This window comes from Monodelphis domestica, chromosome 2, assembly GCF_027887165.1.
Source record: "Monodelphis domestica isolate mMonDom1 chromosome 2, mMonDom1.pri, whole genome shotgun sequence".
Classification (NCBI taxonomy): Eukaryota; Metazoa; Chordata; class Mammalia; order Didelphimorphia; family Didelphidae; genus Monodelphis; species Monodelphis domestica.
Window position 1 is genome coordinate 477,301,115 of NC_077228.1, and position 19,189 is coordinate 477,320,303.

A 19,189-nucleotide genomic window follows, 5' to 3' on the forward strand; every position below is an offset into this window, starting at 1 on the left:
GAGCTACCTTGCACTAGGGCTCGGGGTCTGGGCTCCGGCTTGGGCAGGGGCTTTGGACCTCCACACTGTGGACTACCTTGCCCTGGAGCTTAGGTAGAGGACTCTGGACCTTCCTCTGGGCTTTCAGAGGCCAGGGGCACTACAGAATACCTTGGCCTAGGATTCAGGTCCTCACTTCAGACTTGGGCTCACACCAGCTAGAGGCCCTGATGACTGAGTTGCACTGGAGTTTGGGACTTTGGGTACATGGAATGACTTACTGAGATGGGGAAGGATACTAATGAAAACTATGATGATGTAAGAAATAGAAGACATCAATAAAAACTTATTTTTTAAGAACTTACAATTGGTTTTCCCAAGCCAATGTGAGCTAGATCTAGTATTTTCCTGCCCCAAAGCCAAACCATAACTACCATTCAGTGCTAATTAAAATGAGAAAAAAATACAACAGGGAACATTTGTTTGAAAACAAAAGTGTTTTTTCTCGTTGTTTTAATATAAATACATGATTCTGTGCCAGAAAGAAGCTATCTTAAAAATTCCAGCTTTATAAAAGTAAACAGATGTTTTCAAGAGACAGACAAAGCACATATAAATCGCTTTCATTCCTTACACGCTTCAAATCTCTATAGAGGCAAATTGTGACAGCTGAACAGTTTCCCTTTTTCAGCAGCTGGAAACCTCCAAGTTAGCAAAGTGATGAGTTCTCCTGTTTAATGAATAAAGCCTGAAATGTATATCTTGCTGAGCCATTTAGGACTTATTCCAAAGTACCAAAAATACCTGCATTCTATACTCCTTGTATAGATTATAAACATGGAAACATATGACAGGAATAATTTTGCACAAAAATCTTTTCAAATTAAATTTCCCAAGCATTCAGTACAAGTCAAGTGCCTTGTTGCTCTTTGGTTCAGAAAACACAGGAGGTAGACTAAGGAAAAGCAAACAGTAGTTAAAATAAGCACTTGATTTTTCATGTCTCTGGGTGCTTTATTACCCAAAAAAAAAAGGCTCACTACCAGGAATCTTCCAACTTATTATTTATGAATTTTGGGAGCTGATTTATGAGCATCTAACAAGTATTTCTAAATCTTATTCAAACATTTCAGAAAGGAAAAAAATGACCTGACCAGAAAACCAAATGCTTTATAGACACAAATTTGGGTCAGTGATGTTATAATTCAGATATTTTATGCCTTAAAGCATTCTTCAAATAGCAATCATTTTGTAAATTAATGCTTTGCTGTTGGCTGCACACATATTAAACAATTCAGATCCTAAAATCCATGCTGGAAATAAGACTTCTTCCTTTCAGGCAATTGAATGGCGTGGAGACAAAATGCATGAATTTTTACACTAGGTCCCAGAGCCCAGATGTGGGCTGCTGTTGCAGCAGCTCCAGGGTATCTCTCCATACAGTTAATCGTCCACGTTCCACTGAAATACACCTAGAATTGGAATCAGCTGCCAAGTACACCTGGTGCTCTTGACATATGGATAATTTTACTTGGCATGCAGAAAACTACCTTGGCTCATTCTGGGGAATGGAGTGGAAAGAACACTCTTTTTCCAATCGCATCTGCTGGTGTCTCTATTTGTCTTCTATCTACACCGGATATCCTTTTGTGTATCTAATTGTTGATACATCACCTTTCCATTAGAATGTATGCCCCCTTTGAATAACCAGAGCTTAGCACAGTTCCTGTCAATGACTGCCTGGTATGAGGCAGCCTGGCATCAAGTCCCAGGTCTGCTATTTACTCCCTCTGTTCCTTTGGACAAATTACTTCTATAAAATCAGGATGCTGAAACTCATGCTACCAACATTAACAAGGTAGCTTTGATTAAAGCATTCATAAACTTTGAAGAAATATCAAAAAATGCATTGTTTCCTCCCTCAAACTACACAAGGTGAGAGGAGTAAGAGCAAAGAAACTGTACTAAAGGGAAATGGTTCTATTCCAGAATATAATTGAAAGGTAGAATTGAAGGATTCAGAGGATGCTCCCACTGAATTTTCCTTGATTATTAAGCAAATTTGTTCATACTGGTGATTTCCTTTCCAAATTCAGTAATCAGAACCAAAAAGAGCTATGAACATAACATCTACAAATAAAGCCAAACAGTAACTAACCAATGAAATGACATAGTTTTATCATTCTTCAAGACATCATAATGATAAGAAACGGAGGTATTCTCATACCATGACAACTCTTCCCTCATCCTTTCATTTTGCTTAAAGAAAAAGAACTCTACTTGCTTAGTTATTATCATCTAGCTTAAATGCACTGGTTTTTTCATAATGGTTGCAGAAAACCTTCACAATAGACCAGAAGTGTAAACTCAGCATGTGAGTTTCTCAAAGGAATTAAAATACAAAAGATAACATAAATTGCTCTAATTGACCAAAAAGTGAATTTTTAAAATTTTACTCTTGAAAATAAATTTCTCTTCAATAGTGTTTCAAACTATTTAAATGATTGTTTTTTTAGACCTGATGTCAGGAGCAAAAGGAGTCCAATTGGAAAGGCAAGTAGAGCTCTGGGAATATCAAAAGTTTTGACATGTAAAAAATTTAACAAAACTATAATTTCATCATTACATTTTCACATATGTAAAATTAAGCTAAGATGCTTAACATGCTATTTGATATGTCACACTCGCTGGGGCCATGATGCAGCATCTCTTCCCAAAGACTTTTGGCAACTTTAAGTGATGAGGGACACGCAGATTCTGTCATGCTCTCATGCAATGAGGCTCGTGCCAAGAGTTCACCCTTCATTTTGGGGCTATTCCCAAGTTTTGCTTCATTTTCTCATACACCACATAGCTGATGCTCACTGCAGGCAGCACTTTCATGAAGTTAGGCAGGATGCCCCTGTAAAGTCCGAGGATTCCTTCTTTGGTAACTATTTTCTTAAAGAGGCCAATCATATTTAGCTGGGGTGCTCCTTCCACCATGGCTAGAAAGGAAAGGGGAAAAAATAGTTCATCTGAGATTCATGCCACCCTCTGATAAACCAAATGAGATCCTGAAGGTCACAAAATTTAAAAAATATTTTTTAAACCAAGAGGCATAAAGGACATAAGTCTTATAGTTCCCTGTGCCACAAAAGTATTAAGCATTTATACCAAAATGGGGGTGGGGGGAAAGCAGTGAGTAGAGAAGCATCATCTTGTCCTTGTCCTATGGGGATCCTACCTCCTTATTTCAAACCCCTCAAAAGAACCAGCACTTATTAGAGGAGAGGCTTGACCTCCAGGCAGTTCTCCAAAGGATAATCTAAAAAGGATGATTTTAAAATCATGAAACATTATCATTTCTTATCATGATTATTCTTTTGGCAAAAACTCACTTTGAGGAGCAACTAGGTTGCACAATGGATAGATTGCCAGCCTGGAGTCCAGAGAACCCAGATTCAAATCTAGTTTCAGATATTTCCTAGCTGTGTGATCTTGGTAAAGTCACTTAACTCCAAATGCCTATCCCTGACTCCTTTTCAGTCTTAAATCAATATAAAAGATAAGGATTGGGGGGGTGGGGGACCTCACCTTGAGCCTGCATGCGAGTCCTGATAAGAGCAAGGGGATAGCTGGCCAACTGACCACATGTACTTGACATGGTACCACATGCCAGCAGCACCAAAACCCCAGGGTTTACGGAGTCTTCTGCAAAATGCTCTAGCCAGTTATTCTTCAACAGCTGCCAAAGAACACAGAAATAAAACAGTCACCACTACACAAATCAAGGCAGAGTAAAAGGCAGAGTCATTGCCTTTTCTTCCCTATATATAACCCTGCATGACCACCTGTACCAGTGATGGTGAACCTTTGAAAGACTAAGTGCCCAAACTGTAACCCTCATGCTAAATGTGAGCCTCCTGCCTTACCCCAAGACAGGGGAGGGAAGAAGTGCTCCCATTGGGCTGCTGGACAGAGGGGCAGGTTTGGAGAGAAGTTTTCTCAGGCAGGTATGGAGAGGGGGAAGAGAGCAGTCCACTCTAGCATGCTAGGTAAACCTAGGGGTTTATCAACATAAACCTATACTCTTCTACTTGTCCCATGAGACTACTGCAAAGGGAAGGAGGCAATTCTTTAAAGATGCAGGCAGTGCAGATACTCTGGTATGAGGTTCAGAGCACTATACAAGTCACTTACATTGTGCATTGACTGCTCATTTGTCTCTAAGTATAATTCAGGAACCAAATAGCATTGGTTCAAATTATCTTATGGACCCCTTCCGTCCTCAGTCTCATAATTGACATTAGCCAGGGTTCTGTCTCCAGACCACAAAGACTTTTATGGTTGAAGAGCCCTTTCCATCCAAAGTAGACATAAGTTTCCTAACTTTTAGGAAACTTGTCTTTTCATAGCTCTCTTCCCTTAGGGGAGAGGAGGTGTCAAACACTGGGTTTAAAAACAAATTTTTAATATCTAAAATAGACTTTATGATGGCAGAACTAGCTTTTTAAATGTTCTACATTTTGTTAAAGGACTTACACTTTTTCAGCTGTGTCCTGCAGTAATCACTGTAAAAGGTATGGCTTGACAGAATTGAAATAATAAATAATTAAAGTTTCAAAAGCCAGTCTTTATTCAATGTTCATTTATTGCCATGGTACAACAAAGACAGCTGCCAGTGTCTGTGTCAGTGATGTCTGGAGGCTAAATACTTTGAACTCCAGAGATAAAAGAATGGAAGCAACTCAAAAGAAACAGCTTTTGCCCCATTTGCACTACTGAGACCAAAGCAGCCCAAAAGAAATCAAGAAAAATAGGTACTTAAAAAATCACAATTCTAGAGAAATCTGAATGCACTTTGTAAAATCACAACCCAAATGTGCTGCCATTTACAGAAAAGATGGCACTGGCATGACTTGAATATATTGACTATTAAGTTGTGCCAATCCAATCACACTCCTTTACCATCTCACCGTCTGACCACTAGCATGCTCCCTTGAATTAAATTGCCTCTCAAGGTTGGGAGCACATCTAATCACAGAGTATGATAGAAGAGAGTTCTGGTTCTAGCATCATAGAATCTGGGCTCAAATTCTGGTTCTAGTACTTACTACCTGTGTGACTTTAGAAATCACCTAATCTCCAAGTCTCAGTTTCCTTGTCAGTAAAAGGAGAGTTGGTCTAGACCACGGATGGGCAAACTACAACTTGAAAAATATAAAAACTCTTCTTAGCTTTGGGGTGTAACAAATGAAATGCTCTGGAGGCTATATTTTTAGTTTTAAAATATTAATTTGTTCATTGGCCTCTCAAGATTTCTAACTAGCCAACAGTCCAAACAGATGCCAGAGAACTCAAGCAGGAGGCAGAATTTGAAGGGATCCAAAAGAAAATAAGCAGCTAGGCTAAGCCAGAGTAGAAGTTAAAGTGCAAGCAAGAAGGCAGCTAGTCTCTGTGAGGAGGGACAGAATATTGGGGCAAAAGAAGGAGCAGCTAGACATTAAAGCCAAATTCCTGTAGCACAAGCCAAGATATATCCCTTCTCACATTATTATTCAGTCCCTCCCTAAGACATCTCTGATTGAAGAATAGTCACACAGGAAATGGATTCAGAGACTGGAATTTCTTCATCACAGGAACAGGAGCACCCCAAGGATGCCAAGAGAATTATCACATTGGCTGCACACCTCAAGCTTCCCAATATGGCAGCTGCCTAGCATACCTAAACAAGTTTTTATTTATAGATAAATGGGGAGCAGGTCTCCACCCTGCCTGTAAAAGATCTAGACAAAAGAAACAGAGTACCCAACCCAGGTTCATAATCTGGGGAAGACTTTTTTGAGCTTTCAAATCAAACTATTTGGGGGGGGGCGCTAAAAAGAAAATGATTTCTCAAAATGTCTCCAATTTTTCCAATATCTCCTCAATTTAATTTTCCACAGGGATATACTAAAATAGGTGATGGGCAGGATTTGACTTGTGGGACAGTTTACCAATCCCTGGTCTAGATGATCTCTGAGATTCCTTCCAAACTCTGACAAATATATAAAACGCTTCTAAATGAATATGACAAATATATAAAACTATTCCAAATGAATCAGAAATCTTGGTCTGAACAATACCATTTTCTAATTAGTCATAGGAAATAATCCTCTACTATTTATCATTCCACTGCCCTCCCTTCTGTTCCCCACCTTCAAGTTTCGAAAGGTTCAAGCCTCCAATATCTCTCCTCCTTAAAGAGTAACATAACATTAGAACTTAACGAGTAGAAATGGCTATGTATAGAGTCAATAAATGGATCATATTTACCCAGGGGGACAAGCTTACCTCATAAACAGCAAGGTCTATTCCTGCATAGGGGAGGATACCAAGGAAGTTAGGGACGTAGCCTTTGTAAAAAGCTCCCATGCCTTCATGCTTCAAGATCTTCTTGGCACAGTCAAACATCCCTGAGTATTGACCAGTTTTGCCCACAGCCAACCTGGTCTTTAGAACCTGAAGGTGAAAAGATAGAGATGTATTTCATTCATCAGAAGTTTCCTAACCTACTCAGTGTTCCCAAAAATTGGATGATGCCACAGATCTTAGTCAAACTTTAAGGAGTTGTTTTTTTTTTATTTATCTTATGTCTTAGAATCAATAGTAAGTTTTGGTTCCAAGGCAGAAGAGTGGTAAGAGCTAGACAACTGGGGCTAAGTGACTTACCTAGGGTCACACAGCTAGGAAGTATCTGAGACCGATTTTGAATCCAGAACCTCCCATTTCTAGGCATGGCTTTCTATCCACTGAGCTACCTACCTGCCCCCAACCTTATAGTTGAAGGCACTCACATTCAAAAAAATGTCATTGCTATTAAGTTCTAGGAATCACAAGCAGGTGAGATCATAAAGAGGCCATAGATATACCTGTCAGAAAGAGAAAGTCAAGAGGTGAGAGGATGACTGGGATCAAGGTAGCAAGAAATAGACTGGTACTGGAATTCAGCAAAGGAGAAGGAGCCTATGCTAAGAGAGTAAATAGCAAGGATGGGTAAACAAACATGGGACTGACTCTTCTGCTGAGCATAAAATGCCCTTTTTTTAATTTTCATTTTTAAGCTCTTTTAAAGAAATTCATAACTTGCCTTGGCATCCCTAAAGTACCCAGCAAAGTTCCATGCACAGAATAGATATTAAATGTTTATAAAAAATTGATTTTCTTTAAGTCTATAAAGAACTAAGAAGCAGTAGAGCCCATATGGCCCGAGTTTGAATTCTAGCTCTGCTATTTAATATCTGTATGATATCAGGAAAGCCATATCTTTTCTGAGGTTGAAAGGGTTGGCCAATGACCTCAAAGCAGCCTTCTGGTTCTAAGTCTTGGAGCCTACAAGACCTCTAGATTCCCTCCCAACTTTACACCTCTCTATTCTACTCATGTCCAAATTCAGTGTAAGGGGAATGTATTTTATACTGTTAAACGTGCTGAAATATAAGGCTTTTTGACAACAAGGGTCCAAAGCAGAGATCCCAGCAGACCTGCAGAAGCCCAAATCATTCTACCACCACCATGTCTAAAGTATTTCATTCTACTGATATCTGCCTTTTCTCTGCCTGCTGGATTTCCATTGAGTTCAAAAGGAATTCTCTCCATGCTTAGTGAATTAAGCCCCCAAGCTACTGCGATCCATCCAAAAAAAAAAACTACTAACGTCCCCAGTTTTTTATTTTGATTGGTGTTTTTGGCCTATCCCTCTTAGATCCACTGCATTCAGTGGGACAGTGCTTGTTCTAGCAATAAAAATGGCAGTTCACGTGAAATGATTGGGGAATAACTACAAACCTTTTTTATTTCCCCCAAAGGAAGGCTCTCTGGGGACCAATTACCACTTGATAATAGAAGTAGCTGTGTGGTACTGTAGATAGAGGCTGGGACCGGTGTCAGGAAGACCTAAATTCAAGTCTGGCCTCAGATACTTACAAGCTGTGTGACCCTTAAGTCACAACCTCTGTTTGCCTCAGTTTTCTCATCTGTAAAGTGTCTATTAACAATAACATCTACCTCCTAGGGTTGTTGTGAGGATCAAATGAGATGCATTTGTAAAGTGCTTAATTCAATGTCTGGTGCATAGTTAGAACTATATAAATGCTAGCTATTATTATGAAATATACTGCTGATATTGTTTCTGCCACTAAAATCTGAGATAGGGCTCATGAAAAATACAGGAGAAACAATGCCAGATTTTTCATAGCCATGCTTACCTCCATAGGGTAAATGAAGGTCTGTGCTGTTGCTCCTGCCAAAGAACCAGAAACAAATCTCTCGACTAGTCCAATTTTGGCACCTTCATCAGTCAGCAGCTTCTTATACTGTGTGAATAGAAGTGTTAAATACCCATGAATACTAGATGAGAAAAGATGAACATTTAAAGCATTGACTGGAAGTGTGAAAGGGTTCAGGTACCTCAACATGCAACTCTTGTGTCTATTAAATAATGCCAGTCCTTGTCTCACTCCTGAAATCCCTGCCTGCAGGGCATCTATCAGCAGCCAAGCAGATATTCCCCTTAAGATGACAAACTTAAGTCCAGAACACAATTTATTATTTTTCTTCTCTCTCCTTCCCCTACTTTCTTCCTGACTTCTGTGAAGGGGGCTACCATATTTCCTGTCACCCACATCTTCTTTCTCTTCTTCCCCTACCTTCTTCCTAACTTCCTTTTTTCTATAGAGGAGGCTACCATATTTCTTATCACCCAAAACATCCTCTCCCTTCTCTCTTTCCTCTACTTTCTTCCTGACTTCTGTAGAGGAGGCTACCATATTTCTTATCACCCAAAGCAACCTCTTCCTCCTCTCCTTCTACCTTCTTCCTAACTTCCTGATTTCTTTTGAGGGGGCCACCATATTTCCAATCACCCAGAGCATTTCCTCATTCAACCCCCCTTTCTAATCAGCTCCCAGGTCTTTTGCACTGTACCTTTACAACATCTCTCATATCTACCTTCCATACTCAGGCAGTCACCACTCTCATTCAATCTCTCACTTCCTACATGAACTATTGTCATATTCTCCTAATTGTTCTCCTGGTCTCCAATCTCTCAATACAATCTATCCTCCACATAGATGTCAAATTGATATTCTTAATATTCTGACCATGTCATTCCCCTGCTCAAGAACTTCAAGTGGCTCACACATGCCTCCAATATAAAAAACAAAATCATTTATTTGATAACTTGAAGTCCTTCTGGTTCCAGCATATACTTCCAGGTTCCCCTTCACACAATGCATGTACCAGCCAACCTAGGCAACTAACTTCCCTCTACAGGGTTCTCTCTCCATGCCTTGACACAGACTTATTTTCAATATCTAGAATCCCTTCTCCCCTCATTTCTGCCTCAAAGACTCCCTAGATTCCCGAAAGGCTCAGCTGAAATAGCATCTTCTACATCTGCATGACTCTGTCTTAATCCTCTCCCAGTCCACTTCCCAGTGGTTAAGATTCCTGTTGTTTTGTCATTGTTCCATTGTGTCTAATGTTTCATGACTCCATTTAGGGTTTGGTGGAAAAAATATTGAAATGGTTTGCCACTTCCTTCTCCAGCTCATTTTACAGATGAGGAAACTGAGGCAAACATAATAAAGTGGTTTGCCCAGGGTCACACAGCTAATAAGTGTCTGAGGCCAGATTTGAACTCAGGAAGGAGAGACTTCCCAACTCCAGGTCTGGCATTCAATCCACTGTGCCACCTAACAGCCCCAGGCACTTTTGGCCCTCTGTAATTAGTTTATATGACATTAGGAATTTGCCCTATAGTTTTTTATGAATATAAGGGACTCCCTTTCTCAATCCAGATTGGTACCATTTCTGCAATCTCTGGTTTTTTTTCTCTTTTAGCCTTTACCTCTGTCTTAGAATTGGTTCTAAGACAAAGAGAAGTAAGGGCTAAGCAAGTGGGGTTAAGTGACTTGCTCGGTCACACACCTAGGAAGTGTCTGTGGTTACTTTTGAACCTGGGATCTCCTGTCCCTATTGACAACGGGTACAAAGTTAAGCTGTGAACCTAGATAAAAAGAGCACGATTTTATTTTTGGTGTCACAAGTTTTACAATTTCTTTGGATTCATCTGACTTAGATCACCTGTAAGGTTTCAATTTGACTGACTTGATGTTGAGAAGAGATGCAGGAAAGATTTTTCAGCCTTGGTCTTCCTGGATAGCTACAGGAACAACTGTGTCACAACAAATTCAGGCCTTTGTTCTTTCTTCATTTTGTTTTTTTTCCTATCTTCACTCTTTATCCTAGGCTATCCATTACTTGAAGCACAATTTCCTTCTCATCTTTTTATTTTCTCAAATGGAATGACACCAAAAATGTATTTTATCCATGTCCACAGGTTTAATTCTCTACCTTTTGTCAATGGAATAAAATCTTTACATAACATAGTAAAGCTGGTTCAGAAATAAACTGAACCTTGAAAATTAAAGTGAGGATGAGCTAGGAATCAAGTGGATAGAGGGCCAGTATTGGAGTTGGGAGGATCTGGGCTCAAATCTGGTCTTAGTTTCCTAGCTGTGCAGTTTTGAGCAACTCACTTAACCCTGACCACTCTTCTATCTTGGAACTGATACTAAGGCAGAAGGGAGAGGGGGAAGGAAGGAATGGGGGGAAGGAAGGAATGGGGGGAAGGAAGGAATGGGGGGAAGGAAGGAATGACTAATATAACCAATAAATAGACATCCAGCTTTAGCCCCAGGGACTTGATCATTGAGAGGAGAAATTATCTTATTTCTACTGATAACCCTAGTATTTTGCACATCCTAAATGCTTCATGAATTTTTTTTCATTCATAATTAATAAAATTATTATTGTATTAGCTTTGTGCACACAGACACATGGCATGGACAGGCAGGCATGCACAGAGAGGTTGAGATGCATTCCTGGAGGGCACAAGCACAATGAAATCACAGGTCTGCTGAAATGTAGTTAAATTCCAATTCAATGTAAGTCTTTCTAATCAGAATCTTCCTATGACTCAAAGTATTCTACAACTGTTCCTACCTGATTCCTTCTCACCACTGCCAGATTAATCTCTTGTATTGATTCTGGTCACATTTCAAATAAATATCTTCCACTCCACTCTTCAGAAAACCTTCAAAGACTCCCCATGTCTACTGAATAAAGTCCAAAGTTCTCAACCCAGAATTCACCAAGGCCTTCCACAATTTTGGATCCTGTTGTTCTAGGCTTATCACCTTATTTCTCAATACTCTCCCCTTCACATTTCTCTGCTCTCTTTAACTGAACGATCCCACTTTTGTTCTTCCTGTGACTTCTCAGAGGGCTACATGCAGGCTTCTCTTATACACTTGCTATATTCCATGTTGTAATCTATTTACTTGACTATATGCTTTATCTCCCCTATTGATTTCTGTTGTTCATCCTTCATTTTCAAAGAGGACCAATCACATTATGGGGTGACACCTTGACTTGTGGGTGAATTGATTTTAAATGGAACAGAATTGCACAAAGTCTTCAGCTTCTTCCAAAGTCATCCAAGTCCAGTGGCAGGACAAAAGTCAAGATGACCGGTGATGGCTTGGGATGCAGTGGATGACCTTGGCATCTGGAATGTCTGTTCACACTCTAAGCACCCGCCAGCAACTACTTTGGCCATCTTCATGGCCAACAGAGCAAATTGTTTTCAGCGGACCATCTCACCAAGACAGCACAGTAGATAGGAGGATGAATCTTCCTGACTTCAAGCCTGGTTCCCTAAGTTCAAATATAACCTCAGACATTTAGTTGTGTAACCTTAGGTAAGTCATTTAACCCAGTTTTCACCATTTTCCTCATATGTAAAATGAACTGGAGAAGGAAATGACAAACCAATCCAGTATCTTGGCCAAGAAAATCCCAAATAGGGTCATCAAGAGTTAGAAAGGACTAAAATAACTAAACACACATCATTAAAATTTAGAATTAAATGTTATAAGGGACCTCAGATATCTGCTAGTCTGCTTTCCCACAGAGTACAAGTCTTTTCTTTTTTTTAAACCCCTGCTTTCCACCTTAGAATCAATACTGTGTTTTGGTTTCAAGGCAGAAGAGTAGTAAGGGCTAGGCAATGGGGATTAAGTGACTTAGCCGAGGTCGCACAGCTGAAAAGTGTCTGAGATACATCAAAACTGTTTGAACCCAGAACCTCCTATCTCTGGGCCTGGTTCTAAATTCCCTAAGCCACCCAACTGCCCCCACATCCTTTCTATATAATCAAATAGAGCAATAATAAAGGTTTGTTTCATTTTTTAACCTGTCAAGAAAAATGAAGCTAATGTTCATCATATTTAATAACATGCATTCCCTGTTCTCTGGCCATAATCTTTAAGACCAGGGAATTAAGTTCAAGAATTATTTGTGAATTTACATAGGAAATAATATTTCACCTTTTCATATGCCCAGAACTTAATAGCTGATTCAGGAGCAATTTTCATAACATTCACACCATTTCCTCTCCAAAGGGACTGGATGCCTCCTTCTTTCACCATCTGCTTAAATCCACCAACTATGCTCATTTTGTTTGACTTTGAACCATGAACCTAAAAATGAAAGGAAAAGGATTTAAACTTTTCATGATGGTTAATTTTTTGAAGCACTTATATATACAGCCTTCTTTTCACTATGGCTTATAATCTCAAGGCAATATGGGAGTTTCAGAGATGGGGAACTCTACTGATCAAAAGAATTTAGGAAAGATAAAAAAGGCAAAGGCTAAGAAATTACATAATTTAAATCTGTAAAATAATTTAAAGAACAGGCTTGTTCACTAAAGCCTGAAATATCAGGGCAAAGGAACAACTTTCAAATTTTGAGCCATAAATTTAGGAAAATAAAAGAAGTGTGATATTACTTGACATTTGCACTTATAATGAGCCAAAATCTACTTCTCCATAACTTCCACCCAAATGATAGCTCTTAAAATATTTGAAGGCAGCTAATCCTATTTCTCCTAAACCCTGTCTTTTCAACTCTAAGATAAGCATTCTTGGCTTCTTACTCTGTACCTCTGAAATAAAGCAAAGAAATGTGTAACACACAGGGTAAAAGACTAAGTTACTTTCTATGAAAAAATAAAAATTGACAAAGTTTTCATTGCTTCTAGATTGTAAGCCTGTTAGGGGCAAGAATGGTGTCATTGATTTTGGTATATATAATAGTGATGGAATACTATTGTATAAGAAACAATGAGCTGGATGATTTCAGAAAAAGCTAGAAAGAACTACATGAACTGATGCAGAGTGAAATAAGCAAAACCAAGAGAACATTGTACACAGTAACAGCAATATTGTACATTGATCTACCGTGAAAGACTTAGCTACTCTCAGCAATACAATGATCCAGGACACTTCTGAAGGACTTAAGACAAAGAATGCTAAGCACCTCCATAGAAAGAACTTGGAGTCAATGCAGATCAAATTTGGCATACTATTTTTCACATTAGCTTATTTAGGATTTTATTTGGGGGGTGTGACTTTGTATGAGTGTGCTCTTACAACAATAACCAATTTGGAAATATGTCTTGCATAATAATGCATATATAACCCAGATCAAATTGGTTACTATCTCCAACATGGAGTAAGGGAGGGAAGGAGACAAATTGGATCTAATAATTTCAGAAAAATGTGTTGAAAATTACATGCAATTAGGAATGATTTTTTTTCTGTTTTAGATTCAATAAAGGCAATAGAGTGGTATGATTAGGCAACTGGGGTTAAGTGACTTGACCCAGGGTCACACAGTTAAGAAGTGTTTGAGGTCATATTTGAACCCAGGACCTCCCATCTAAAGGTCTGGCTCTCTACCCATTATACCAACTAGATACCCCAGTATCATTCACTCTTGAATCTCCTAAATGAATTTAAGAATATGTGCATTGTCACAAATAAGTAAAATGAATATGGGCATCAAGTTGCTAAGATTTTTGAAAATGTCCTCTCAAAAAAAACAATTCAGTGAATAATTTAGAATGAGACGAGTCTGCCTATCCTCATGGCCCACATACTCACCTGCATCATGACCTTCATTCGATCTAAAGGTGCCGTGCTAGTTCTTGAGACAGCCCCAGCGATCCCTCCTGCCAAGAGCTGTCTCCACCACTGACCAGATTTCTTTTCTTCCTCTGTGAATTCATCTGGAATTGTAATGCTATCTCCTATATCAATGCCCTGTTTAAAATGGATAGAAAATTCCAATATACTAAAATCAAAAATAGATCATTTGAAAAGAAGTTTGCTTTAGCTATTTTTTAAGAGACGTCTCAATTTGATCTGGGTTATTATTTTTAAGAGACGTCTTATTTCATCCCTACAATTAAGATCAATCTTTTTTTTTATAGATAATGGAGTATAAACTGCTTTAAAGAACCTATTTACCATACAATGTCAGTTCCCTTTAAATTGAAATAAGTAGCAATTATAAATACCATTCAGCAAAAGACTTTGGAAGTTTAAAAGCATGTGGATGTTATTATTTTAAATGGCAATTGTTCTCTATGGCCATTTTGAGCATAACTGTGGGCCAAAAATATTATACTATGTCAACCTTTATCTTTAAATTGAAAGCTATATCTTTAATTGAAATAATTTTGGTAATGCAAGAATTATATAAAACATCTTCCACTGGAAGACCACAAATAAGGAGGAACTCAATGCCCAAGTGATCCAATAGAGTTCAAAGTTAACCTTTAATTTCACCATCTATAAAATGAGGGCAGTGGTCACCATATTTATCATTCCCATATATCTCCTGCTATTATATAGTAAACTTGAAACCAGAAAGATCTAGTTTCAAATCCTGCCACTGGCAATGACTTACTAAGCAAATAACTTAACCCCAAGCACCTTCTTTCAATTTAACCAAATCAGAGATAAACTACAAACTTTATTGGTGAAGGGAATTCCTGCACTGGGAGCAGCCTACATAGTTGAAATCACAGATCCTTCTAATAAATCTGTGTTTCTCACTGAGCTAAGTAATAGGATGGTTCACAAATATATTCCTAAATGAAAAGATCATACTAGAAACTCAGCCTTCTGGTGACTTGAATAATTCTTTAATATATTAATAGATGGAGGCTTTCATTATGTGTACTTCTCCATTGGGTGAAGATCATAATCCTTCTAATATCTTAGTAGATGGTCTTCCTGAGTGGTTGGGGCTGAAAAAAAAATCCATCAACCTTTTGACCAACCTAGTGATGAATCTCTCTGAATGTAGCCAGACTAGTCCATGGATGACAAGTAGAGAGTTCATCATCACATCCACACTTGAAGTCTTTATTGAATCCATCAGTGTATATTTTCACTAGCAAAGCCCAGCATCACCTATGCCACAATGCAGTACAGAAGGATTTTACTGGAGAAATATTCATAGCAATTCATAACCATGACTCATTGCTATAGTGCTAGATGATCTAACAAATGCTTTTTCTATATATCTTAGGGTTTGGTGTCAACCTGTTCAGCTAAGAAACAAGAAGTTCATCATGATGACTGTGGTCTGTCTGCTCTAGGTGTTGAGTAAGGAGTAAGGTCTATTGTCAACACCAGAAGAAGGAAATGGAAAAAGAAAATGATTCGTTGAGTGCTCAGAACCACAAGCTAAAAAAAAAAAAAAAGATTAAGTTTTGAGATGAGTGGGGAAGACTTGTCCATCAGATACAACAGAGTCCATTTTGGAGACCTCCAAAAAACTGGAGAAGGATGTAGATGAAATCTATTTCCATATGCTGAATAGCTAGCTGATCAAAGACGATAGGATATAAAGAGAGCAAAATCCAAGGACAAAGATTATAGAATCTCCAGCTGTGGGACACCAGCTTTACTTATCTTGCCTAATCTCATGAACTGGCTGGAGGGCAAGGATCTTGCCATCCCTCCTACAATTCAGCAAGCCGCAATTTCTACCTACAGACTGCAGCAACAACTAACCTTCAGCAATGGGCACCTCTTGCAACTTCGGAGGGTTTATCCAAAGCAGATATTGTACTTGCACTGATTATTCAACCTTAGAGATTTCTGAGAACATGATGAACATATTACAGAATCATAAAGTTAAAAAGGGCTGTAGAAGTTCACAGAATCTTTGAAATTTATCTAGTGAAGTCCTTTAGATTATACATGAATTCCCTCTATGATATTCCTGACAAATAGCAATCCAACCTCAGGCTGCTGCCTCGCATTTGTACTTAGGACCAAGTCATTAAAAATCAAGATACCCAAAGGCCAGCCTTACTCACCGAATGTTTCCAGAAGTAAACAATTTGCTCAATGTTTTCAGCAGGATTAAAAAAAAAGTGTTGCCGCCATTCATTCCAGTCAACTGTCATTGTCCCATCAACATCAATGCTGAAAACAAGAAAAAAATGCAGACCAAAATAAACCAAGAGTCCACTTCTACTGGCCTTTACCCTGAAGACTTTCATTTTCCTACTATGGGTGATCTCTCTAAATCTGGAACGATTGTGTATACTCTTCACCTTTTCTCATCATGGACATAAAAAAGTCGTTTTGATATGAAAAGGATCCAGCATTCACTTAAAAGAGAATCACAAAGAATGACATGTAAAGCTAGAAGCTGGGGGGTGCTGGAGCCAGCCTGAACCAGCTTGAGAGCCAATAGTTAAATTTTCAATATGAACATTTACATCTGATAAATCAGTAAATTCTCCAAAGCAAGGCTTAATTTACTGTTTTATTGATTGCTTAGATTTAAGAAATTGATGGTAAAAGTGTTAAAGTTACATAGTAAATGTAAAAGTAGGTGGTGAGAGGGAGCTAAGTAAGTAGCTCAGGGTATAGACAGCCAAGTCTGGATTCAGGAGGTCCTGGATTAAAATCTGGCCTTGGATAATTCCTAGCTATGTGACCCTGGGCAAGTCACTTTAACTCCCATCATCCAGCCCTTACCACTCTTCTGCCATGGAATTGATTGATACCTAGTATCAATTTTAAGACAGAAGATAAGAGGAGTTTTTAAGCGTCTTGTGAGCATATTTTTTCCCCAGAGAGTCAGCCGTTAAAACATTACCAGACACTCCTAGAACTAGAAGAGTCCTTTGAAATCAGAAAGGTTTTTAATTCTTTCTGTGCCAGGGACCTTTTGGGGGGTATAGTATGAAGGCTGTACATCCCTCTCAGAATAATGTTTTTTCAATGAATAAAATAAAATAATTAGGATTACCAAGGAATTAAATCATATCCAAAAAAGTTATCAAAATATTTTAAGCAAATTCATGAATTCCAGGTTAAGAATGCCCGATCAAGTTTATACAATCCCCTTGTTTTACAGATCATGTAATAATAATTGATGCATAGATGTTAGATAATTTCAATAGTCACAAAGATAAAGGAGCAGGGTTAAGATCTGAACTTAGGTCCCACAATTATAAACCCATCTACAATCAGATCATCTGTCCAGTTCCTAGATAAAATGGCAAATGATGGGTAACCAGACAAAATATAGTACCTTTGAACAAGAGACTTAAATTAGTGATGTCAAATTATTGCCAAAGAAATCATTATTACAAATTTCCTTCATTGGTGGTCATGGCAATCTACTTAACTGGGACTCTACTATAGATTCTTCTACTGAGACTGGAAAAATGTTGAGAAAACCATATTCTGGACCTGGTAGAACTGTCTAATTTTACCAATAGTGGTTTCTAGAGTATTCCTTGCCATGCTTGAAGAAAAAAAATCAACCATGAGCCTAGAGAATACTCAAGTCTCTGCTTTAAGTCTATTATTTAAGCCAAAGCTTGTTGACTGAATTCCACTAAGATAGTATTCCAATGTTTGATCAGGACATGGAATTCACCGTGGCCATGCCATTGGAGCATAAAGTATAGCAGGACCTACCAAGCTAGAAAGTTCTCATATATAGATCTGGTGACTGTGTGGCCAAGAATCAACCGAAGTGTGGAAAGGCTCATCACCAGAAGCTGGCTAGACAAAGGGCTCCTAACAAGAGATGAACTTTTTTTTTTATTTTGATAACTGTATTCTAGCATATTTGGTTTCCTTTGTGATCTCAGGTACTTTATTATTTTATGTGCTTACAAATATTATTCTGAGAAGGGGGACATAGGCTTCCCTAGATTCCCAAAATGGTACATGACACACCAAAAAAAAAATAAAAAAGGAGCCTGTGTCTTGAGGCAGATTTTTTTCTGGGGATCTTTTGGTTTGTTTTTATAGTGATGTTGAGAGGCCTTAATTTTCATGCCTTCAAATGAGATTTTCAGTTTTTCTCTTTATTCTTGGAAAACAGAGGTAGCAATTATTATTTAAATAATGGAGTTCTACTAACTTTAATTGAGGCAGCACAGTGTAACAAATACAGAGCGAGCCCTTACCACTCTTCTGCCTCGAAAGCAACACAGTATTGATTTTAAAATGGAAGATAAAGGTTCAAAAAAAGAAAGAAAAAACACGTGCATAAGCTACAATTGGTATTAGTAGAATTGTCCAAAGAAATCATAGACATTCAAGAGGATCAAAGCATTGTTCACCATAAAATTGCTTTGCAAGAAGTCATATTTCTCTTCTAAAGAAGAGAGGTGAGAGGTGGTTCTAAGTTAAATAGCCTCATCCTCTCCCCCTTGAGTTTTGGCCCTATTCTTCCAGAGGAGATTGAAAGTGAAGGATAATTTATTTTCAATCATTTAGCCCTCAACCAGCATTTTAAAATCTTCTTCATATGAACCATGAGTCAATTGATCAACAGCAATCATTGAGCATTATCTGTAAACTGGGGTCTCATTATTTTCACCACTATCAGCAGCAACATTTCTCAGCTGCCTACTATGTGTAATGAACTGGGATTGCTAATGAGATGAAGTTACAAAAAGGATCAGAAGTCATGATACTCACCTTTAAGATACTGGCTACCCAAGAGACAGGAAGAGAGACACAAATCACAATACCTGGGAGCAAAAGGCATGGCAATGTAGTATGGCAGAGAGAGACTCACTGCACTCAGAAGACCTAGACTCAAATCCTGCCTCTGACTCTTCCTATATCAGTGACCTCAAGTAAATCATTTCTCCAAATATCAAGTTTTCTCATTTCTAAAATGATAGGAAAGGGCAAGATGGCCTTGGAGGCCCCTAAGACTTATGATCCCCTGGTAAAAAAAAAAAAAATACATAAGCTAGAGGAAGAAGAAAAAAAGAGAATAAAGA

The 19,189-nt window shown here is 38.4% G+C and overlaps 1 protein-coding gene across 1 annotated transcript in view; it reads right to left on the reverse strand.

Annotated features, from left to right (window-relative positions):
- Positions 1-457: 457 nt before the first annotated feature.
- The window catches only part of SLC25A24 (solute carrier family 25 member 24), a 56,524-nt gene continuing 37,792 nt past the window's right edge, over positions 458-19,189 (reverse strand). The window contains exons 4-10 of the mRNA XM_001381880.4: positions 16,244-16,352; positions 14,013-14,171; positions 12,393-12,545; positions 8,208-8,315; positions 6,295-6,462; positions 3,556-3,706; positions 458-2,966 (exon numbers count right to left, since the gene is read on the reverse strand). Of these exons, the coding sequence (XP_001381917.2) occupies positions 2,782-2,966; positions 3,556-3,706; positions 6,295-6,462; positions 8,208-8,315; positions 12,393-12,545; positions 14,013-14,171; positions 16,244-16,352 (1,033 nt within the window). The 3' untranslated portion in view covers positions 458-2,781. The remainder of the gene's footprint in view (positions 2,967-3,555; positions 3,707-6,294; positions 6,463-8,207; positions 8,316-12,392; positions 12,546-14,012; positions 14,172-16,243; positions 16,353-19,189) is intronic.